Here is a 25,535-nt window from a genome sequence, read left to right as displayed (position 1 = left end):
GCACTTTAGAATCGACAGCCACCCTGGGAGTATGAGCTGATGTTTCCTGTTCTTAGGGAAGCTCTGGTGGGAAGATGTGCTAAGTGAAGATCTGGGTTTATTATGAAAACGTAACACATCCCTTTGCTGCATCCTATCTCTTGGAGAAACACTGTTGAAGTACTGAGGCCTTTTCACTATCAAAACATTGCAAAGAGGTTTAAAAATCATCATAAATAAAATTAATAATCCAAAATTGGCAGTACATGTTGTGCAAAGCTTACACACGTCCTTTCTAGGCCTGACTTGGTGCTATACACCATTAAGCCTATGGTGAGTCTAGCCTGGGGTCATTTATTCTCTCTGTGAAGGAGGAGAAGTCTTCTCTTCCCCAGATTCACTGAGTTCCTCTACTCTACCCCTCACACCAGTGTGGTCTCCACCCCTCTATTGAAGATGTTCTCAAATGTACATGTCACACTTCTAATTCTTCTCCTTGATTCCTTTGGTCATTATTTATTCATGATGACCAGTATTCATTCATTAGTCTGCTCTTTCATCTCTTCTCCTCTTCCTTCATTCAACAGTCTATGTTAGACAGTGGCACATATGGGCATCCATACTTTGCATGTGATACCATTTGCTTTAAATCTCCCATTTATTTTAGTGACTGTTCTGGGCTCATAATTTGCAGTGGCCTCTGGATTATTTTTCAAACAACACTCATTTGTATGAGGAAAGAAAATTATAAAGTAAAATTTTCATAATGATAAGAAAGAAGAAATAATGCCACATCTTATGTAAAGATAAATATTTTTAGTTATAATAAGATATTTAGTATAGGGTATTGGTACTATACTCTAGAGTTTAGAGTGTAGACTCATATATGATTCTTAGGCTTAAACTTGGCTAAACGCTGACTCTAGAATCTACTCACTGCCAAAAATTGCTTTCTTTATTCTGGGCATGTGTAAGCTATTGTTGAGAAGGTTATGGAGAAGTTGAAGCATCAGCCTAGGAAGTTAGAGGCCTGAGTTTCATAATTACCTCAGTGTGATGTGGCCCATGACCTTGTGAAAGCTGTTTAGTTACTTGGAGCCTCAGAGTCTTCAGTATCTAGTTAGGAAAAGTAACTTTGTATTTTCTCCCGCAGAGTGTCTGCATAGGCATGCTGTCAGGTTTTATTGAATCAAATTCTTTTAAGCTTTTCCACAATATTACACTAGCCCATGTTTTAAATCCCTAGCTAGCTCTAAGCTGTTTCAAAGAAGTTGTTCTTTGTTCTGTAATAAAATGTTTAATTTGACAGTAAATTCCATTTAATTTCTGTTGGAGAAGGTTCTTACATAAATTGTGTTCAGTTTTCATATAGAATACGTTGTGGCTATAAGTTTTCCTTTAATATTAAAATTCAAAGTGTTTGACAACAGAGAAACTTTGTAGTGTGTGTGTGTGTGTGTGTGTGTGTGTGTGTGTGTGTGTGTGTATGTGTGTGTGTTTGGGGGTAAGGTAGTCACCTCTAGTAATCTAGTGAAGGTGGAATTCAGGCCAATATTGGGTCAAGTCTTTGTTTTTCATTTTCTGTTATTTTTAATTTAAACATAATTACATCATGTACCCCTTTCCCTCTCCTTCCCTTCCATGTCCCACTCAACCATACTCCCTTTCAAATCATGATCTCTTCTTCCTCAATTGCTATTATTTTACACACACACACACACACACACACGAGTAAATATATAAATGTAATTTGCCGAGTCTGTTTAGTGTTATTTATATATTTGTAAGATTGACCACTTGGTATTGGATAACTACTTGGGGAACTCATCCCTCAGGAAGACTAATTCTTCCTCTCTCAGTAGTTGTTGATTGCCTATAGCTCTTCATCAAGCAGTGGAGTCCCATGAGATTTCCCCCTTCCACACTGGCATGTGAACTTTTGTTGTCTTTGTTCAGGTCCTATGTTCAGGCAGCCATATTGTTGAGATTTCGTGGATGTGACTGCCTTGTTGTATCTAAAGGCACAATCCCTCAGCAGACTTGCTGCTCCTCTGTTTCTTACAGTCATGATGAGCCCTTTCCTATGATGTTCCCTGAACCTTTGGTATAGGGGTTGTGTAGTAAGATTCATCAGTTGGGGCTGGGCATCCCATGATCATTACTCTGCATTTTGATCTATTGTGGTTTTCTCTAATAATCTCCATGTGGGGCAAAGACAAGCTTCTTTGGTGAGAACTGTACTTACATAAGGGTATAAGTGTTCATGATGCAATTAGACAATATACTGGTTTAGGAAAGTGGCAGTAGTACTTTCCCCTCTAAGATTCATGACCTCACAAGATTGTGGGTAGTTGGTTTGGTTTACAATATCAGGCATGAATTTCCTCATTTTGAGGAGGCCTGAAGTCCAGTTAGACAGCTATTGGTGATTTGCAATTGTACTGTAATGGATCTCTTGTCTTGTTGGTTATTGTTGTAGTTCATAGGCTTCACAACCATGTAGGACTATTGATTGCTTTCCTCCTTTGGCAGTTTAATAGAATTCTTTGGGACTATTAAAGCTAGTCCTCAGAGAGGAACTTTTCAGGTCAGATCCAGCTCAGGTCCTCTGAGTCCTTTGTCCAAAGTACATAGTGTCTTTAGCAATAGCCATCAACTTCTGAGAAGTAATCAAGGACAACAGTAATAGCTCACATTGCTTTAGGATTCTCTTGGGAATCCACTGTTGGTCAAGTCTCTTATATCCAACAGGCAAATCCTTTTACATGCTGCCTGAAGTATATTCCCTACCCCTTGTGTGAAGAAGGTAATTTGCTATTCTTTGGCCAAATCTATATGATTTTTGTTTTAGATAGACTAGATATATCACTTAATCTCATTTTCTTTTTGTGGGGGGGAAAGTGAATTTTAAAGAAAAGTAAAGGAATATAATTTTATCTTGCAGGCACCCTATCTGGAAATCAAGAAGCAGATGGATAAACAGGACCCCCTTGCTCATCCACTTCTGCAATGGTATAAAATTGTAATTTTCCTCCAGATAAAAATCAGTAGCTTTTTCTATTTTTTTTTTTAACATTGGGGGGAACTATTTCATAAGCCCTGCAAAGCTACAGTTCTACAAGCCTATAAAACCTGGTGATTTTTTTCTACCCAAGAGTCCTTAATGACTCTCACTTTAATTAAAACTTGTATATCACAAGAGGAGGAAGGTGCTGCCATGTGTACAAGTAGGAGTGCACAATGTGCTTGACAACCATTAGTCCACGGTCTTAAAGGCTATGCTTAATTAGATTATGTGTTGAAAGCATTTTGCTTCACTTAATTTCCCAGTTCAGTGAGGACTTGGTGATAAACTTAAACCTTTTCAGTGAAGACCTTGAAATATGCTTTGTGTATTGTGGATCCTTAACAAGGCTAGTAAAATTTGGTTGACTCCTTGCTTGAGCATTGCAGAAGATGTACTGTTGAAGGGTGAGCCTGGTGAGGGGCACAGCGTTTAGTCCAGCCTGGACTCTAGAAGGTCCACACAGTAGAGAGGAGAGGTGGTAGCCTGAGAACACACTTTGCTTTGTTCAAATAATGTGTCCTCTATCATCTGCAAAGTGGAGACAGTAGGGCTTATGAGGGCTTTGTGTACTTGGCTCTTGGGAATTGCTTAAGTAGACTTACTATGGACATCTTAGTAGTACGAATGCAAAGATGATGAGAGATCAGTCTAGATAAATGCTGGGGGTGACAAGCAGTGGAAGTGTTTTTAAAATGTCATTAAAGGGAAAAGTGCCCATTTTCCTTGGGTTTTGATTGATTGCCTTTGCTTAGGTAAAATTGCATAAAACACATGGTCTAATAAGACAATGGCCAACTTTTTGGTAAAGAAATTGGCCTTGTTTGTATCCATTAGGATCTGCTATTAAAATCTTGACAGATGAAGAAAAATAATACTTTTTCTTAACGTCTCACATTTTCTCCAAGTTAAAGTGAAAAAATAAACAACTGAAATTTGGGGTGCTAGCTTGGTCACCAGATGATACAGGGGAAATCCGGTTCCTGTCTTTGGGTTCTTGGACTCAATAATAAAATAATTTAAGAAGGGACTCAAACAAAAACTTAAAAACAAATAAACAAACAAGCCAAGAACAGGATAGGCAAGGTATAAAACTCAGCAGCTACCTGGGTGGGTAGGGGAGACAGAAAGAGACTGGCCATATTGATGTCAGGTGCATGGCAGGCAAGCAGCCATGTGATGGGTGAGGGCTTCAGAGAAAGAGTGAACATTACTCAGATGTTGCGTGGAAAGCCCAGATGTTAAGAAAATCATGCCTAGAGAAGAGATGCAAAGAAGCTACCCCTTTTTGAATAAGAGAAGAATACGACAGTTTTATCTTCATGCCATGAGGTCCACTAAAGCTCCTGCATTAGGGTGGGGATTCTGGGAAGGAAAAGTACAGTGTCTCATTAAAGCTGATTATTCCTATCTCTGTGGCTTATGTTTAGCCTTCCTAAGAGTAGTCTCTTGGCCAAGTGACTGACTATGTCCAGCTGGAGAGCTAGGTCTCCACCCAGGCCAAGAACTGTATTCTTAACTAGAAGGTTGTTTCCCCCCACTTAATCTACCAGTTACACATGTATTCTTTTTTCTCTTGAAGTCAGCCCAATTCCAAATTTTCACTAATTTTATTTTATCTTTTTCTCCAGTTCATTAGTATCACTCTTCTTTCAGGGAGAAGAATTTAATAAAAAAAAAATTATAGTCTTCTCTTCTGTTTTATACACCACAGAGTATGAAGCATTCGTTACTTAAGTACCTGGGTTAAAAATGGTCAACTTCAGTGTCTGACTATGTTGACTTTTGTGTATGAGCCATGGTCAATTAAAAACATCCTTAGGGGTTTCAACAAACAGAATCTTTGTGGAAACACATTTTTTATTTAGGAGATGTAGGAGTCAAAACAATCAGGTGCATGAATACACTTCTCATTTACAGACTACCATTATTTGAAAATATTAAATATCTTAAAAATGTTCATCTTGCTAATATTTGGAGTTGTGCTTATTAAAAATTACACATTCACAAGTTTTATGGAACTACTTCCCAGTGAGTTTTCTCAGATGAAAGTATCCTTTTTGTTATGTAAGTTCCTTAAACTGTATTAGTGAGTAAACTGGACTTATGTAATCAGCTGAAAAGCAAGTTTTGTAGCACCGTGAAAATACACTTCAGTCACTTGCTGACTAGCATATAAAACAGCCAACATATTTGCCGTGTAGTTGTGACTGACTGATCATTTCAATTTCAGGGTCATCTCAAGTAATAGGTCACATATTGTGAAACTGCCAGTTAACAGGGTAAGTTCTATTTTCATATATGCACCCAGACATGGGAGAAGGTGTTAGCTGAGAGAGCTCACCCCTGTAGCCCCCGGGCAGCCTGTCGAAGGATGGATATGATTCAGCTTAATTCTTCAGTTTCAGTTTGTGCACTAGCTGCAAGCCATTCCAAGACTCAAACCCATATTCACCCTGCACCTTGCCCTTTAAAATAAATGAATGAATGAGGAATGAAGGAATGAAGGAATGAATGAATGAATGAAGGAAGGAAGGAAGGAAGGAAGGAAGGAAGGAAGGAAGGAAGAAAGGAAGGCAGGCAGGCAAGCATGTAGTCTTCCTATAAGAGTTTGTAAAGTGGTGTCTAGGGAGAGATTGGAAGAATACTTGATGTTATAGTTCTGCCTTCCCATTTGGAAAGGGAGCTTCAAACACCTTGCTTATCAGCCTAAGTAGTGTTTAAATAATGTTTTAAAAAAGCTAAGGGTCCCTGATTGCAGTACTCATCACCACCTAAGAGCAGTGTTTAAAACTCTTGTTTCCCTGTTTTCACATCTCTGCATGGGAGATTGGTGTATGTGATATTCCTGTGTGAGTATCCAAGGTGAAAGGGGATGATGAGGGAGTCTTGTCAAGCAGTTCCCCTGATCTCTTTCCATTGTCAATGATCAAAGGCATGCAAATAAAGCAGGATGATTTTCATTTTAAAATTGTGAATTAAGTCTTCTGCTTAGCAAATTTCAGAATATTTTCTCAGTGGAGCAGCTAATCCATACCCATGGAACTCTGTAATGAAAGTCTTAAAAAGAAATGCAATCAAGAAGACATTGAGTGTGAGCATGACAGCATAGTGGAATCTAAACAAAAATGTCTTCAGTTTGTCTGTTACCTATTGCTTTCCCACTAGCCTAAAGAAGCTGCTTCCTATGCGTAATTCCATGTGAGGTATAACTTATGTTGGGTTCTGAAAAAAAAAAAAACCACATAGTCTTTGAACTAGTCTGAAAAGGTTATTAGTATAAAATCCCTGTTTTGGAAATTGGATAATTTGGATGACTCCTCAGCTGGTCAGATGTTGACATGTTATTGTTTGTTATCACTTTGGATGGCAGCAACTGAAGTTCATGCATACTCCACACCAGTTCCTCCTTCTCAGCAGTCCACCAGCCAAAGAGTCCAACTTCAGAGCTGCTAAAAAGCTCTTCGGGAGCACCTTTGCATTTCAGTGAGTAGGGCTGGGAGGGAGGGTGGTCCCTGACCAGTTTCCAGTGTGCGGTGGAAGGAAACACTGTCTCGGATATTGTCATAAACTTCAACGATTCAGTTCTATGAACATTTAACTTGGGAAACTCAGAACTTTCAGATGCATTGTGACTTCTTAAATGGAGACCAGTTGGATAGATCATTGACTTTCTGGCTTTCCTATTTCTCTCCTCACTTCTGTATTTTAGTGGCTCTCACATTGAAAATTGGCACTCTATCCTGAGGAATGGTCTGGTCGTTGCCTCTAATACACGTCTGCAGGTAACATTTTTGCATGTTTTTTTTAATAAGAGCCCATTTATTCTTAAAGTGGAGATGTGAATGTTAGAGTATTTATTTAAAATGTTATGTAGAATTTTTAAGAAAGATAAGTACATTTTCACAAACTAAGTGAAGCAAAATGGATCTATGCTTGACAGTAAAGGGTTCTCCAAGGGGGAAATGTGAAAGCCACAGTTTGAAAGTAAGAACTAAAATATGACTGTGTAGAAAGTAGAACCATACAAGCATTCAATCCATTATTCCAAAGAGCATTTCATCAGTACTTTGCCTCAGTGTGGGACCTTTTAGAGAAGAAGGAAGGCATAAGCAGAGGAGACGTGTATCACCACAGATGCATAGTGCCTGCTTTCCAGCCTTGGGCACAGTGCTCGGCATTATCAGCATATTGTGGCAGGAGTCCTGAACTCTGCTACACTGTTCATTTTGCTTATTTCTCTTCAAGCCCATCCCTCCATATTGTCCCTTTGACAGCACATGAGGAAAGATGCAGGTCAGCCCAGCCACCTGAGCCAGCTGTCATTGCACAGCAACAGTGGGGCTGACAATTAACTGTGCATGTCTGCAAGCGTAAATCCATTGACTTGGTACTAAGTTGGTACTGCTGGCATGTGAGAACCCTAGACCATAGACATGTGAAAAAAGAGCTTCAAATGTTCTGAGTAGTTTCTTTAGACCACTCGAATTGTTTCAGTAATGAAGCTCCTTTTAACTTGAAAACTGCAGTGGGAGGGTGGAATAGCAGATGAAGTAAGTACATAATAAACTGGAGGTGACACATTCATATTGTGGCTTGCAAGTGTTCATAACAATGCCTTTCCATGCTCTTCAGCAAGTCTGGGTTTTAGAATTTTAGATTCATTAAAAGAAGGACTGACTATACTCCTTTGTAATAAGGCAGTCTCTCTATTATTGACAGAACGAAGAACATTCTTTGGCCTTTTCTTGAGATTTTTTTTTGTCAGCTAGTTCCAAACATAATAGTAGTATTGTTTTCACAGGAGACCTAGCATAAGTGTGCTGTCATTTTTATAAGACTTAATGTTCCAACATGGAACCAGTTACCTTCTTCTTTACGCTATTAATTCAGACCATTGACTGACATCTTTCTCTTTGTTGTATCTGAAATAGCTCCATGGTGCGATGTATGGGAGCGGGATCTATCTTAGTCCAATGTCAAGCATATCGTTTGGTTACTCAGGTAATCCCATGTGTCACTTCTAATCTCAATGTTACCACTTTCATGACTGGAATAGATTAGATATATTTATATTATATCCATTTAACACTAGTCGTAATATACAACATTTCTTGCTAATATTATAATGAGAAGGGGGATGTTGGAGGTAAACTGAAAGAAAGCATATGCTGTAGGGAGCCTATGAAATATAAAACATGCAAAGAATGATCTTCCATTTACTGGCATTGAAAAACTCCTTGGACAGTGGAACTTAAGATTAGTATGCCTTTGCATTTAAAAAATTTTAACTATATAGTAATAAATACTTTGCAGACATTCAAATAACAGAATTTTTAAAAAGCAAATGACAATTTCTCTTTTGTCCTAAAATCTCAGTATTTGATTCATTTTCCTTTCACCTTTCACTACTTCTGTGGTAGTGGTTTGTGTGTGTGTGTGTGTGTGTGTGTGTGTGTGTGTGTGTGTGTGTGTATTGCTTGATCACACTTCACAGTTCCAGGGGATGTTGTACACATGGTTCCCGAATGCTAAATCTTAGTATCTCTGCATTGCAAGAAATACTTAGGCAAGTCTATTAACTAGGAGACAATTAACCTGGCCCATCTGTCCATTCATTAACCAGGTTTATGCAAATTCAACTACAAAGAGTCACTTTTAGTGATGAAGTAAAATTGGAATACTTATAAATAGATCTTACTTAGAAATATCATGATAGAAAAGACAATAAAATGCTGATGGAAAGAATATGTACACTTTTAGAGGATTATAAGATAGCAAAAAAATGGAACTAGAAATATAAATGAAGAATCTTAAATAGGCAGACTAGGTATAGATGTTACTATGTAACTACTGTTGTGTCACAAGTTGACTTAAATATAAGGGAAAGCAACCTCTTCATTATAATCATAGAGTCTTTGGATCAGGAATCTAGTGAATCTGTTTGTCATGTGATTTTTCTGTGTCTAAAAACATCCATTTTGTAGCACACAGTTGGTGGATGGGTTGTCCTGTTGGTCTAAGATAGCCTGACTTCAGGCCAGACACTTAGTAGGTGGGAACTAGTTGGAACACACCCAAGTCCCTAGTTGTAGTTGATGGAATTTGGTGAATCCAAGAGCATTGAACCTAAACTTTTCCAGAGTGCTAATAACATCAAACAGCTTTTGTGTGAGCACTTCTGATCTTGTTTCTTAAGTCACATGGGGTTGGCAGCTGCCTGTTCACATAGTCAAAGCCATTACAAGTCTTTCCACTGTCTCTGTTGATATCTGTTGATGACGGAATGACAGGTTACACTGTAACAGAGCATGTAAATTAAGAAGCACTGTTATAGTTAGATATCAACAGAACACCAAAAATAAATATAAGAAGAAAAAAACATTGAAATAGGTCATGTAAAATAATTAAAATCATACTTAAAACAGTACAAGAAAAGAAGCTAAATACTGTTTAGAAAAATATTGTATCATCAGCATAGATAATAAAAATGACAACAAAAATCAAACACTAACCCTTATGCTAGTATATCTGTTCCATAGATGGACTCACAGAAAGAGTTGGGAGGAGGATTAGGTACTGACTGTGAATGGATGGGAAAAATCTGTCTTTGTGTGTGTATTTATCTTGGAGAGAGTCCATAGCATTTATCAGAATCTGAAGGGCTCTTCATATATTTTTTAAAGTAGGAATCAAGGACTTGGAATATAGCTTGGTAATAGAGGCCCTGGGTTCTGTTCATAGCCTAGAGTAGGGCAGGGGGCAGAGGTGTAAAAATCTCCCAAAATGGATATAGTTGTGGTTGCTTTTGAGGTTTGAAAACACAGAGCCTAGACAGGGAGACAGACCTGCATGCAGTACTCTGCCAGGACCATGCTTTGCAAATTGTTGAGCGTCGTTGCTTCTGCCACCAAGATTTTATTGCAATGAAAGAATTGTTTAGTTTCTGGTGCGATTGCACATGGAGCACTCTCATTGATTTAGTTCTGCATATTCTACAGTGAAATATATATTGGCTAGGTTTTTCTAAAATCTTTCACAGTAGGATATCATATCATTGACTTTAATAGAGCAAGAGCTAAGATTTATGATTTAGCATAGGCAAAAGAACATAGAGTTCTTTGAGTTAGAAACATTGTCATTCTACAAAGAAGTGAGTATGTATTGGTAGTTTCCAACACCATGGTGAAATATCTCTTTGTTCCTGTCTGCATTTCCCGCTCTTATCTTTTCCTGTACTCAGCAGACAATAAGGGTGAAAATTAATTCTAATTAACTAAACATTTTTAAATCAATTTTTAAGAATTTTCTAATTTTAGTGTTCTATCCCCATTTTTAATGCCAAGAATGAACAGAGATTCCTACTCCCTAACTCCTCTGAGATTTCCCAGACCTGCAGACCATCCACTCTAGGGTCTGTTCCCTGGTGAGCCTATTATAACAGTCTCTGGCTTGATGTGATTATACTTCTGGCTACAGTACCACTTTTGACGTAGATGGATTGTACTTTCATTTGCTTCAATCAGCTGTATCACTGAGTTCCTATTGTGCTGGTGTTCTTTCAGGGATGAACAAGAAGCAGAAGGTGTCAACCAAGGACGAGCCAGCTTCAAGTAGTAAAAGCAGCAATGCATCACAGGTGCTGTGGCCGCTCTCATGACTGTATATGATTAGTGAATTGACGCCTCATTAGACAGCAGGATGTCGATAAATACTCAGGTTTATTAAGCCAAAAGAATTACTTTAAGTGGTCATTTCTCATAAAGATTCAAACTCACTCTAAATGCAAAGACTACATAGCTTGTGGGTAATAATTAGTGTATGTTCATGAGTATGTGTATGGATGCATGCGCACATACGTGTACACACACACACACACACACACACACACACACACACACACACACACACATCCTGGTCTTCCATTGTATTACCAGAGTCTATCCTACAATCCAGGGAATAAAACCAAATTACTATTCCTATTCTACTGGGAGTACATAAACACTACCAACATGCTTAGAACAACAGAATATTAAGTGACAAAGAAAAATACCTCACAGTAAGAGATGTTTAATAATGCTATAGTGTGGGAGCTAATACTGGAGTGAATGATGTGGTCAGGAGAAAATACTCTGAGCAGATAACCTCTGAGTATAATTTTAGAGATGGAGAGGACATGATCCATGTGACTCTGAGAGAAAGAACATTCAGGACAGAGTGAGGGCAAATATCAGGCTCTTATAGAGAAAATAAGACTACCTTGGGCAAACTAAAACCCATCGAATGAATGATGAACTTAGTTCACCAGTATCTGAATGGGAACTCAGCTTCTGCATGAGGTGCTTTTGAAATCTCTGTGACTCAGTAAATGGTGCTATAAATGTGGGTTGGTTTTGATGGTTGCATAATCTGGGGTGGTTGGTTTGAGCCTTTGAAAAGATCATGCAAGTTTCATTCTGTTTGCCTTGATGGAAACTTGCCAGCCTCATCAGTTAACCTTACTTTGAATTATAGTTGTATGTTCTGAGATCACTGAGCTATATTTTATCCTTGTTTCGGTTCACTGGCTCTATAAGTAATTTGATAATGATTATATTTACATAAACTAAAGGATGCAACAAAATCCGATGGATATTAAAAGAATACATAGATATTGGTAGATAGCCTCTGCAACCGTCTTAGTTACTCTTGCTTTTTAATGACAAACACTTATTGTTGATGTTTACTAGAGTATTCCATTTTTACTGTAATTTTAAAATTGTTTTATGATTTAGTCTCAGAAAAAGGGACAGCAATCCCAGTTCCTGCAAAGCCGTAACTTGAAATGCATAGCCTTATGTGAAGGTGAGTGCCCGGGCCTTACATCCTAGCTTTTTGTTTCCGAACTAAAGAGTATTTACAGAGTGCTTGTGGTGGACTAGTAACGTATTGTTCCTCAAGACCGTCTCAGCGGGCACTGTGGGAAATGAGCCCAATTGAGATTGCAGAGGTTAAAACCAAAGTGCAGAGTGGGCGTGGGTTCAAACGGCACCATATTATTTCTGGTAGATTTCCTGAATGTAACTCCACTTGCAGAGTGTAATTCTTGCTGGTTACTGTGCTGTTTCCCTCTGTAAGTTGGGGCTGGACTGTGCGTGATAATGAAAGCCTTGAATGAGCCAAGCACTGGAAGATAACGCAATAGCCTCTTCCCTTCCCCCAGTGAACTGGCTACAAGTCACCTTTTCTTTGTGCGTAACTGTCCGCTGCCACTAGTGTCCGTCTCCAGTTTTCACACCTAGATGTTACGTGTGACAATAAATTGCTGTTGGCATTATGTTAGGACCTGTGTGTTTCTGATAATAGTCCAATGATTTCTTTAGTTGTGAAGTGGCCTTTTTTAAAATTTATTTACTTTTATTGATGACTGGTATGGTTATGTTCATTTGGACAGCTATTTGTGCTCTTAGATTTCAGAGAGAAGGAAGGTAGTTACTAATAATGGACTTCTATTCCTTTAGAATTAAATAGCTCTTTAATTTTATCTCCACTTACAGTGATCACGTCACCTGACCTGCACAAACATGGAGAGATATGGGTTGTCCCAAACACGGATCATGTCTGTACACGATTCTTTTTTGTGTAAGTCTAGATGATCACATTTGTGCATTGCTTATTTTTCTATAAAGAACACAGTGACTTCAGTGTTACTTGTTCACTTTAGCTGCCACATATAACAAGTAATTGAAACTCTCATGAGTCCAATGATTGTCCCATTTCAATAAGCTCGTTTAGGAAAGCAAAGGTTACACGCTGTTCATTTGGAAGAACTAAAGGAAAACACGATTTCTAACAATCCATATATCCTTAATAGTGATATACTTTACAACTGGGGACAGAGGAAACAGTAATGAAAATATTCTATAAAAATTGATGTACGTTTTATGTAACATGTGCTGGCAAGGCACTGTATGTTGGTCTGCGTATGTGTTGGCACACAAGTAGAAAAGCATTGTTTTCGTTCCAAATCAAGAGATGCAGTAAGCCAGGCCGACTTTTCATTCTGTCCTTGCCCCTGCAGTCCCACTTCCCCTGTCTGGCTGTACCTCTTCCCTGACCTGGCCCAGAAAGGACTGCTGGAAAGAGCTGAGTTATTGGTTTTGTAGTTTGTGAAGTTTCTAAACAACAAGGTGAAAAAGTAATCTGGGTTATTTTATAAGCATGTCAAAGTGATGGCATCCCAATTGGTATAATCTATTGTAGGTCCACAGAACCCTTTGTGTTTTGTGTCTGTCCTTCAACATGTGGCCAGCTTGTTCACTGTGACAGAGTCTATGGAAACTGTAATTTTCTTATGGCATTTACTTACTGGCTATAGGTTTCATAGCAGTGGGTATGGCAGCTGGGACTCCTGTTTTTATCAGGTTGTTTGAATTCCAACTCAACAAAAATTAGGAAGAACAATCAGCATGTTGCATAACCTCTCAAAGTTTTGTCAGCAAAATGAGGACAGTATGCCTACCTGTATCAGTTAGTCTCAACAGCAAGCAGATGGCTCACAAAGAACATGGTCCTTTCATTACCCACAATTGGATGATTTGCAAAGGTGTAGCTGTGGGGCATCAGGATCGCATAGCAGTAGGATTGTTACACATCCTCAGGTCCAGGTGGCTGAGACAGGAGGCAGTCCTGCCAACATCCACCTGACCAAACCCTGCTCAAAGTGGAGGCAAGCAGAGCACAAGGCTGAAGTCCATGTGGGTCAACCTCTGAGAAGGACTCTGAGGACCCACCCGTGGGCTACTAGTGAAGCTTTCAGTGTACATCCGAAATTCAGTGAAGCCAGTGTAGGTCTCTACTGCAAAGCTCCTAAAACATTCTTCTCTTTTTTCTTGGCTAGTTGATTATTATCCATTCCTAGATGCTTGGCCTTCTGGAAAGCAATTACAGAATTACCTTATTGATGGGTTTTAGATGTCGATAAAATGATAACTCCAGGTCTTTTGTGTAATCTTTTTTTAGCTTACAAAAATACAGATTTATTGAACATAATAGTCTTATATACCTAAGTAGTTCAATCCCAATATGTCTTTTTTTATATTTTCTTAAGCAATACATAAAACATGTATAAAGGACTAATTATGGGAGAAGAGAGTGCCTGTTCTCCATAGAAGTGAATAGAGAGGAGAAAACCATCTGATGATCCCAGTGTTCCCAGATGCTTTCAAAATAATCCAAAGGGGAGTTTTCATTAAGATAATTTTGATTGCTTTGTAAACACAAATGAGACGTCATTCTTTTTCTTTGTGCCTTCAGTAGACGAGACTCATTAGGTAAGACTGATAAAATCAGAACACACCAGAGAGAGAATGTATTCAGTCATTATTATACTTCTAATTACAGTTTTTAGTCTCTTCCTTTGTATAGGACACAACCACAGGGTCCTTGTGATGTTCCTCCCTTAGGACTGTAGCTTCCAGGAAAAGAGTAAGTTGATGAGAATGAAATCAACCATTATGCAAAAACTTAGTCTCTATTTTTTAAAATTTTTTATGTTTTTTTTTTTTTTTACACTGTGTGGTCACTGATGTTAGGAGCTTTGCCTCATGATGAGGATGTAATGTTAATGTGCATTTCTTAAAAGGAGTAGATGAAAATGCAGAAAATTAAGACCATTTCCATGCTGCTCCTATTTCCCAGAACTATGATGATCACAATAGTCATTTGGTGTCTTATTAAAGAAATCACTCCAGCATCTCAGCAACACAAAAGAGCAAAAGAGACACTCTAGGGAACAGACTGGTGTGTAACAACAGGACACCAGGGAACAGACTGGTGTGTAACAACAGGACACTAGGGAACAGACTGGTGTGTAACAACAGGACACTAGGGAACAGACTGGTGTGTAACAAGGGACACTCTAGGGAACAGATGGGTGTGTAACAACAGGACACTAGGGAACAGACAGGTGTGTAACAACAGGACACTAGGGAACAGATGGGTGTGTAACAACAGGACACTAGGGAACAGACTGGTGTGTAACAACAGGACACTAGGGAACAGACTGGTGTGTAACAAGGGACACTCTAGGGAACAGATGGGTGTGTAACAACAGGACACTAGGGAACAGACTGGTGTGTAACAAGGGACACTCTAGGGAACAGATGGGTGTGTAATAACAGGACACTAGGGAACAGATGGGTGTGTAAAAAGGGACACGCTAGAGAACAGACAGGTGTGTAACGAGGTATTAAAAAAAACTGAAAGGACTGGACTGCTTTTGGGAGGAGAGGTAGAAATTTGAAAACAATTACTTAGGAAATCCCTGAATGAATCAACTAAGAATAAATATTTTAAGCAAAATGTAGACATTCAGTTGTTACGACCAGATCCCAGCCCATTTCTAGTTGTAAAAATTGTAAAGCTTGATTTCCCACCAACCTTAGACACGTGTGCAAGCATACTGAGACCTGTTATGTGTAGAAATGAGAGAGCTGACTTCAAAGGGGCCATAGGATGGGCTGAAGCAATGACCAAGCACACAGAACGTTAGGGCACATTCAGTGAGTGTGATCCTCTCTTCTTTCTTTACATTAGGGCACACTCAGTGAGTGTGGTCCTCTCTTCTTTCCTTACGTTAGGGCACACTCAGTGAGTGTGGTCCTCTCTTCTTTCCTTACGTTAGGGCACACTCAGTGAGTGTGGTCCTCTCTTCTTTCCTTTTTTTTTCTCGGTCTTGAATCTCACTGTGCAGCGCAGGCTGGTCTCAAGCTCCCAGCAACAATCCTACTTCAGTCCTCTGAGTTTTGGAATCAAGGGTGGTTAGTTGATCTGACAGATGGCCAGGTGTGGGCTCCCCCAGGTTCCATCACTGCACAGGAAATGGCCATGAAGCGTGGGAGGAGGCACTCTTTGTAAGCTGTGTGGGACCAAGGAAGATTTGGAGCAGGATGGCAAATCCTACTGGCCTGGTAATGAGAGCCTATGTGCTTGATGCTCTGATGCTTCCTGCATCCCAAGGTGGAGCTGTCTGGGAATGATCCATGTACTGTGATTAGTAAATAAGTACAGATTAGGTACCCACCCCTGTTTCTGAAAACATTTTAGCAAGCTCACAAGCACAAAAATGGTAAAGATCCCATAAAACATTTTCTCTGCAGAAAATGGGGCCAGACATGCCATGTCCTTCGACCAAGCAGATCTCAGTCCTGCATAAAGTTCAGGATTTCCTCTTTAGTCCATTTTGCCTTTTAAGGTGTAGTTCAACTATCTCCACTTCCATAACATTTCTAGAAAATTGGACTAGAAGACCATGGTGTCTTGGTGTTCCTGTGGCTCATGGCAGAACTTACTCTTAAAATTTAGCTCATTTATCTTCAGATTGAATCAAAGCCTTGGAGCAAAGTTTCCTTCCCTTGTTTTTTTTTTTTTTTTTTCTGCCCCACATCCCGGAAGCACTTTGTATCTGATGTACAGTCAGTAACTTTTTTTCTTTCATGAGAAAGGATCTCACTATGTAATCCGTGGTGCCCTCAAACTCAGCCATGATCCTGCTGCCTCAGCTTCCCAAGTGTAGGGATTATAGATGGTTTTGATATAGTTTTAAAAAGTTTGAAGTGCTTTTGGCACATCCAAGAAGAATGTACAAAATAAAAAATTTATAATGACCATCAGGTAAAATAAACATCCTCTTTAGTTATGAGGTTGTAGACATCCATAGTTCAACTGAGACATCCGCAGGGAACAATTAACTTACAAAATTAGAAGACGAACACCACCTTTGCCAGTAAAGGCGTCCTGTGTGCATCATAAATACTGATAGGGTCAAGGAACTCTGTCTCTAATGTGTCCTAAATCCAGTCTGCCTCCTACCAGATCACTTTCCAAGCCGAAAGCTGCCCTGGCAGTTTCTTAGAGTCCATGGCAGGCGCCACTTACCCGTGAGAGTCTCAGGGCTTCACACACTGATCTCTTCACCCTCTTGTCTCTGCAGTGCCATGCACTGTAAGGGTAGGGGAGGCTGATGTGCAGCTGCTGAGCCCCACCTTTGCTGCTGCTTTCGTACCTCGGGGTGCCAAGCTTCCACTCCCATCCGTGTGCTGTGCTCCTCGGTGGACGTTCTGTTCTTTAGATTCTGTCCTCAGCTCTCTCACACCTGTGTGTCTCATTCTGACTCCTCGTCCAAGTCTTCCTTCATGTTTCCCTCCTTCCAGAGGCTTCTTAGTGCTTCTGCTTTGTGGGAACTGGGTAATGAGCAAGGCATATTTCTGTTGTTTTACCTGGTTTTCTGCATGGCCTTCGCTCTTGTGCTGCATCTTTGCAGCAGTTACTTAATAAATGCGTCCGTTTGTCTTTGGTACCCGGTGTTAGTCTGGTAGGAGAGAGTGAATGCCTGCACTTTAACAGCTCAATGACTATTTATTCTCAAACATCCTACAATACCTTAAAAAATCAATATATACCAAGTGGAACCCATTATTTCAATCCCATTCATAACACCGTAATGTCTCTCATCGATGCAGAATTCCATATGTCAGACATTAAAAGCTGAGCTGTGGTGTTCCCTTCTTTGCAGTATTCACCTGCTCCTAAGTTTTGTCTTCTTACCATTTCCCCTTTCAATACTTGTATTGCTGTAGATCTGTCACCGTCTCCCACAGAATTCATCAGAAAGCTACTTGTTCCCCTTGCTTCTAATTTCATTGCTCTCAAAACCAACATTGTACAATGACAGATATGTTAACGATTGTGTTTTTTACATTGATGATTCAGGTTTGATGTGCAGAAATTTAAGACAGAATAGGGAAAACATCATTCTGCTCTTGAAGCCCTAAGACATTTGAATGCTAAGCAAATGCTCAAACCCATAGCTACATTCCCAGTCGCTTCTCTTCACAGTAAACCATAGTGTTTTCCACTTTCTCTAGCTTCCTTGTCAGAAGTCACATCTGAATTCACCTTGAGAGTTGCACACCGTCTCTGTGTTCCCATACTGCCTCACCCCTGCCTCACCACTGGGATTATCCATCCATCCATCCATCCATCCATCCATCCATCCATCCATCCACCTACCTATCATATATATACTATCTTTCTGTTTCCTCCTCTTGTGAAGTTTTCTTTGTGCATGGGCACTCACATCACAGATGTCTTACACAGAAGCGGGCAGTATACTTATTGTTTAAAAGAATCTACAAAATAGTGATCAATTTCAATGAAGAGATTATATGTGACTATGCTGTTTTAAATGTATTACATCAGTGATGTCTGTGGAAAAGTATATCAGAAAAAGATGCATGGATTGGAAGTATGGAGATGAAATTCTAGGAATCAGCATGTAGACAGTAGTTAAAATTTTGGAGAGGCTGGAAGATTTGAGAGAGTTTGATATATCCAGGAGAAAAGGAACTTGAATTCATTGTGTGCTGGAAATCATTGAGCTGAGAGGCGGAGGAAGAAGAGGCGAAGAGATTCAAAATAATAATCAGAAGCTAAGCTAGCTCAGGAATGAAACAATGTAGCTGAGAGAGAGACAGAGACTGAGAAAGATAAAGAAGTGAGCAAGCAATAGAGTGATGAGCTATATGTTACATATTTTACTCAGAGGAGATAGCATCACCTGAAGCCAGGGTAGAATTTTCATGGCTTAAGTAGAACATTAAGGTCAGGAGGGAAAATGTAGACAGAAATGATTATAATGATTTATAGACAAATCCTATTTACAGGTCCATTTTGCATTGTGCAGAGCAGAAATAATAGCATGTAAGCTGCATGACAGTTATCAGTTAGGCTAAGCATGTCTTATTCAGTGCAAGTCCAGATTGCATAGAATGCCGTAGGTGTCGGGAGTCTACCAAAGCTGTAACAGAGAAGAAGCCAACCTGGATGAGACAGTTCTAAATTATGTGAAGGCAGTAATCTGAAGTTGGAAAGTTGCAACCAATGGCAAAGTTGAGACCTGCCACTCTGCCTCCTCTCTCCTGGCAGGATGGTTTTCTCTGTGTCTATTCCACTTTCTTTCTCTCAGCCTCATACTCTTCAGATCCAGATCCTGGAGAGTTAGTCTGTCTTGGTAAAAGTTAGTCTGCCTATGTGCCAGGCAACCTGCCTCCTCCTTTTAATAAATATGGACATAATACCTGTGTTTATAGAAAAACCAGGTTAATTTGGTTTTTTAGTGTTTCTATTAGCATGACAAATTTTATTATGACATTTCATACATGTACATAATGCATTTTAATTGTATTCCATTCCTTACACTTTCTGGTACTCCTCCACCTCCTGTTAATCCTCTTCCTTTTCTTAATTGTAGGATAATATGTTTTGCTTAAAGTATATCTTTATAAGATCTGCCCCCAAACATCTGATTTAGTTTGAACAACTGTAACACATTTTCTAATTCATTTTTCAAATATACTTACTTATTTTACATATGTGTATATGTATGTGCATATATGAGCTTATGTTTACCATGTGCATGTAGATGTCAGATTTCCTGGAAGTGAAGTTATATACAGGTGGTTGTGAGCCACTTGATGTGGACCCTGGGATCCAAACCTGAGTCTTCTGCAAGAGCAGTGAATGTTCTTGCTGATTAGCCATTGCACCAGTCCCCGTGTTTCCTAATTCCTAATGTGGCATCTACTGTTTGACTTCCTGGGAAAATATTAGTGTTTGGACTATGTACCATGCATTTTAAGAGTTCCATTGTACAGTAATATGACAACATGGGCATGGAGGAAACAGGGCAAGTTGTATCCAAAATAGTAAAATTGTATGGGAAGAATTAACCAAGTTTATTAATACCCTGGACAACCTCAGCCTTGGACCTTGGACTGAATTCAAGAGTACTCATCCCTTGGTGTTTAAGCAGTGGATTGTGTAATGAGCTAAATTCCTGTTCTGTGTGTTAGGGTTTTGTTTTCCCACCTCGTGCTATCTCGGGAGAATTTAAGTATGGTGAGGAAAAGACAGAGGTGTGCATTAATCTCCAAGATGTTGTGCTTATGCCCCCTGGTTATCTATTTTGAAGTAATTACTGCTTCTCTGCAGCTTCTTTCTTGAAGCCATTTTTATGTCACAAAATTAATTCATCACCTATTTCACTCTGAATATTATCATTTCGAGTTTGAAAATTTGCTCTTTGGAAATTCTTATTGCCTAAGTCAGCTTATTCGAGAAAATGAATTGTCTAAGATGTAATTATTTCTTTCTCAAGCACTGAGCAATTGCTGTCCTTTAGGATTGTGTGTTCACTTTGCTGCTAGGCTGAACTTAGCAGGCTTTCAGTCTTCTGTGAAGCACCAGCATACATAAAAATATATTACAGATGAAAGAGAACATGTGAAGAAGGAAAACTGGAGTTTTCCTGGCAAAGCACTAGTTAGGCAGCGGGAATGGCAAGGAAACAGGGGTAGACTGTGAAGCCGGTGCAACCATTTGGGAGGGAATATAGCTGAGACACCAGAGGAGAGAAGATGTCCAGAACCCAAGAAAGGTGAAGCGGGTGGATTGTTTTGCAGTTGATGTCACAGCAGCTGTTGGAAAAAGGATACTGGGGTGTCCCTAAAAGTCTGGCAATGTTTTATGTGGGACGAAGCACTTAACATCAAAATGGAGGGAAGGAAATAAATTAAGGCATGGCATAAAAGAACCAACTATGCCGAGTTTCATCTTGAGCACACATTAGATACTACTTTAAAAGAAAAAAAATTAGCCTGTGTTTTTGGTTTCCTTGGGTTACTTTTAGGAATCAAACAGCATTTTGAAGCCATACAAACACTGGCATCTTTGTCCACGTTTCCTGTTTCTGCTTCTGTTGTAGCTATGAAGACGGCCAGGTGGGAGATGCTAATATCAACACACAAGAAGGAGGCATTCACAAAGAGATACTCCGAGTAATTGGTAATCAGACTGCTACTGGCTAGAGTCCTACCGCTTAACAGGATTTGAAAGCTTCCTCGGGTTCAAAGCTGGATTTTGAACTGAAGAAGATGAAAAAGAATAATTTATTGTTATTATAAACAAAATTAACCCTTTGGATACTGATTTTCTTTTCTTAGTATTTCTAAATACTTCATTAAATACCTAAAATGGTATAAGATTTACCAACTGTAGGGTTATGGAATTAGTAATAAACATTAAACAGCACTTAAACTCAAGTTTGGGTTGCATACACAATAAACAGATTGAAAAAACAGTTTGTGCTGATATTTTTATATTAAATTCTTTAATTGGACATTTGGTATTATGTACTCCTATTTTAGGGTACTGAAGTAGGATTGAGGTCATTTTATAATGGCTTCTAAATCTACCGGACAGTCTGCAATAAGTATAGTGTCTTGTGATGTGCTCAGTATGAGTCACACACGCACTCAAAACGCTGTGGGAGGGATATTCCTGTTCTCATGTTTCTTTTTATAAAACAACATTTAGATTCAGAGGCAGTGCCATGCCAAAAGGCATGCAGCACACTTGTCTATAGATTGCATGTGTCAGAATATGTGATTATGCATATGTGTGCATGATCACATGTGTATTTTGACAGCAGATGGATAGCTTCACCATGCTGTTTTAATGAACAAAAATCACAATAAGCAGTAAATTTGGACATAAACCATGATATGAGCCAAATTTACTTTAGTTCATGTACACACACACACACACACACACACACACACACACACACACACTCACAGACCCATTTTTTCCCAATTAGTTTGAAGTAACATCCCATTGGTTAATATAACTAATTAAAAATGTTATCTGAAAGTCAACTCGGGAAAAGCAATGTTCCAGATGTCTTAAATCTGTATTTATCTACTCATGCAGTTTGGGAGGTGCATAGAATTAACAAACAGAAAGTGCATACTTTTTATTTCTTCCAATGGAGTTTATTTGTACCATATCTGTATTTTTATATTTTTCATCTGCTACCTCTGCTTATTTTTTTCATATTGAGAAAGAAGACAAACTTTGAAGCTTCTTTTACATTAAAAGAACACAAGCTCATAGAGAAAACCCACCCCAGCTTTTGGCATTTCTTTATGGAGAGTCATGTGCTCATCAAATCCTTTCTGTTTCTTTGAGTCTCAGAGTCATAGGCATTTCAAGTTTTAACTGGCAGTGTTTATTTTGCTACACAATGGATGTCATTGGAATCAGGCCATTCATGAAAGCAGTTTAATTAGTGAGTCTGCCACTCTATTTAAACCCTGAATCAAGGCTCATATCAGAAATTAATTTACGTAGACAGAAAAAAAATACAAATGCATCATCATTTGCAAGTGTGGTATAAGAACTTGCGTGTTTATTTCCTTTGGTATAAAAGGTGAGAGACGGGTCATGCAGATTGTCAGGGATTATCGTTTAGGGAGATTTTACTGATCATTTGTTTTTTTTATATTGTAAATAATTGAAATGCTACTACTTCAACAAAATACAGAATTGAAGAGGTTAAGATTCTAATGAATTTAGTAGTGTCTGCTTAAAGAAGCATCACTCTGTTCTGACTTGTGCCTCTGAGCTATGGAGTAACATTAGCCTGATAGAACCTATACAGAGTGTTCAGTGACAAGGTATTTGAAGACTTGTGTGGGATGCGAATACCATTACTTCTTTCTAGCAGACCTCTGAAGTCACTGTAACAATATTTTGAGATATTTTCTAGGCAACAACAACAAAAAGAAATAATTTTGTGGGACATTCTACATATGATAAAAATATAAAGATGTAATTACTGAATTTAAAAGGGGGGATGTCCTAGGATCACCTCCTATTAGGCCATTGGGAAAGTACCTCCAGAAAGGCTGTAGAATGCTGCCTAGCCTAATTGCAGAGCCACTAATCTGATCAGTTATGGCTTTACTTAATAGTTGGGTGATCTATCAGAATGCAGTACTAGAATCTGAAGGGTAACCTATGCTTGAACTCAAGGGAGACGATTTAGAGGAGAGAAAACTGGCATCAAAAACTTCTACTGCCAATTTAAGAGTACAAGAAAAATTTGCCTATCCAAGTAGAAAAGTAAATGTTAGTTTAATACCCACTAAATACAACACAGTGATGGGCATTTTAAGACAATTAAATGAGCTGTCTTGTAATGATCATCAAGTTGTATCACTTTACCAGGATTAGTTTCCAAAAACTGCATCAGAACTTTTATAAGCACATATTCTAAAAAGGGTAAATTTTTTTATTAAACTTTTGAAATTGGGACTGCTATGATACACTCATGAAAATGCTTATATTTCTAAAGGATCTAATTTCTACTAATACCGTTAGTAAGTGAATATCCTACTTCCCAAACTCAAGCAGTTCTTTAAGAGATTCAAACACCGTTATCATTGTATGGCTCAGTCACCCATTCTGATAGTATTATTCTGATTCTAGACATCTGAGATAGTGTTGTATTTTAATAATCACCGGGAATCCAACCATTGCCTTTTATGCCAGTAATATGAGTTCTGTTTCCATTGCTACTTGATGTTACTTCACTAAGCAAACCTCATTCTTGAAGTAGAGTATGAAGGCACTTACTGTTGGGTCCATTCTTTCCTGCATTGATGATCTTATGGAACATTTCATTGGGAAGAATTCTTCCTCTTTCACTACAAAAAGGAGATGAAATACCTGGAAATTTAAGAAGGGGAAAGTGTGATGATTCATAAATAATACAGTATTGCAGAGTACATCATGTGGTGTTCCCAGGAGTGAGTTATGCTGCTACTTAATCTCATTCAGAGGTTGGGTTTGGAGATTTTTTTAATTTAAACTTGAATTTTAAGAGTGCCGTATCCTCAAAGTTGCTGTGAAATACTGTAGGACATGAATCCAAATTGCTATGAATGTTCCTGCTTGGAAATTTTTAAGAATTTGCAGTAGAACCCCCCTCCGCCCCAATTTTCCTCTCCTCTACTGAAAGAAAGCATGCATTTAATATGGAGGTATATAATTTTTAAATTAATAGTGCTTGAAGAATTTTAGCAGTACTTTATATAATAACATTTCATTAATCATAACTTGCTTCAGGACATGTGATTTCAAAAATCATTCAGGAACAAACTCATCCACAACTTTCATCACATAGTAATTTAATATCCTAAAGGGCCACTCAACCTTGGATCATCTCTCACCCAAACAAATAAAGATTTCACAGTAGCATTTGAAGCACATTAAAGAAACATAATTGTCTATTGTACTGCTGGATTCTTCATTCCAACACTACCTCAGCACTAAGGAGAGACTGCATGTCAAGGCAAATTGGTTTTCAGAATAAGGAGCAAAGGCAGTTTTACAAACGGAAGTCATCAAATAATTCAAGAGTTAGGCCCATGGTAGACACAGATATTACCAACTGCTTCCCAACTCTGTAACGTAGGCTGTTGTGTCACAGTGATTAATGACACAGCTAACACTGAAACGAGTTATTTGAAGGATTTGAGTGGCATAATTAGAAGTTAATTAGTTCACTGCAATGTTCACTTTCTTTATGGGCCAGTTTCATGTCCATTCACTTAAGACTCACAAGCAGTTGCCCACACTAAAGAGTTACAGAGTTTAAAGAGCAAAACAACAACAAAATAAGTGCAGCTGCTGTGGCCGGAATGACAACCTGGATATTCAAATATTTTGGCAATTAATGCCTACTAAATTTTTGTCAGCTCATATATGAATTTGATGTATATTATTACCCAGTAAATTTTTCTTGGGAATTTTGTACACACTATGAAATATAGACTAAGTTTTTGTAGGTCAAAAGTATTTCAAGTAGTTTGTAGACAAAACATATCCATGAGTGTGAAAAGGCTGTGTTGAAGAATAGATTACATTACAACATTTACCAGCCAGTCAGTAAATGTAGTGCTTATTTACATAGTCAACATAATTTAATGTTGTAAAAACAATTTCTTTCATCTGCCCAATATTTAATGTATCATTTGAGATTTTAAAAACTGTGGCCACTCCTTTATGTAAACGTTAAGGTATGCCTATGTTTCTTTGACTATACAACCTTTACAATAAATTTCTTGACTTTTGTGCACAGAATAGGATTGCAACCTGCTATTTAGCCTTTGGTGCCTTAGAGTTATTATAACTATTTAACAATATGTACATACTGTAAATACTGCCAAGAGATCACTAAGGCCAAATATTTTCTCGATTCACTTTTTATTGCACTTGCTTTCTATTGCTAATTCAGCCTCTTTTATCCTGCTTTGTAATAGTTCTAACATTGTAGCCAATGTAAATGTTGACTTTCAATAAATCTGAATTTGTTCACCAAGTGTATATGTGGGCACTATGTTAAAGACTGGGGGAGACCCTGATTACTCTTGTTGGTAAATCTTGCTTCTAAGGACTACATATTGGATGATTTCAACAAACTCTAAAAATGATATTGCCCTTTTGGCTTAAAATTTATTTTTAAAAAAAGGGGGAAAAGAAAAGGAAAAAGCTCTTCTCCTTATTCCCAATATAGTTGCAATGAGTGTAATTGGACATCAGGCTGCTG

The 25,535-nt window shown here is 38.5% G+C and overlaps 1 protein-coding gene across 2 annotated transcripts in view; it reads left to right on the top strand.

Annotated features, from left to right (window-relative positions):
* The window catches only part of Parp8 (poly(ADP-ribose) polymerase family member 8), a 181,908-nt gene extending 156,596 nt beyond the window's left edge, over positions 1-25,312 (top strand). The window contains exons 19-27 of one of the 2 annotated variants that reach the window (XM_036206906.1): positions 2,924-2,991; positions 5,277-5,325; positions 6,417-6,529; positions 6,756-6,828; positions 7,978-8,047; positions 10,609-10,682; positions 11,818-11,887; positions 12,580-12,664; positions 20,847-25,312. In XM_036206906.1, coding sequence (XP_036062799.1) covers positions 2,924-2,991; positions 5,277-5,325; positions 6,417-6,529; positions 6,756-6,828; positions 7,978-8,047; positions 10,609-10,682; positions 11,818-11,887; positions 12,580-12,664; positions 20,847-20,949 — 705 coding nt within the window. In that variant the 3' untranslated portion in view covers positions 20,950-25,312. The remainder of the gene's footprint in view (positions 1-2,923; positions 2,992-5,276; positions 5,326-6,416; positions 6,530-6,755; positions 6,829-7,977; positions 8,048-10,608; positions 10,683-11,817; positions 11,888-12,579; positions 12,665-20,846) is intronic. The other variant, XM_036206907.1, reaches the window with a different exon arrangement.
* Positions 25,313-25,535: the final 223 nt, after the last annotated feature.

The sequence above is a fragment of the Onychomys torridus genome, chromosome 15 (assembly GCF_903995425.1).
Source record: "Onychomys torridus chromosome 15, mOncTor1.1, whole genome shotgun sequence".
Classification (NCBI taxonomy): Eukaryota; Metazoa; Chordata; class Mammalia; order Rodentia; family Cricetidae; genus Onychomys; species Onychomys torridus.
This window is presented reverse-complemented; position numbering and strand designations above follow the sequence as displayed.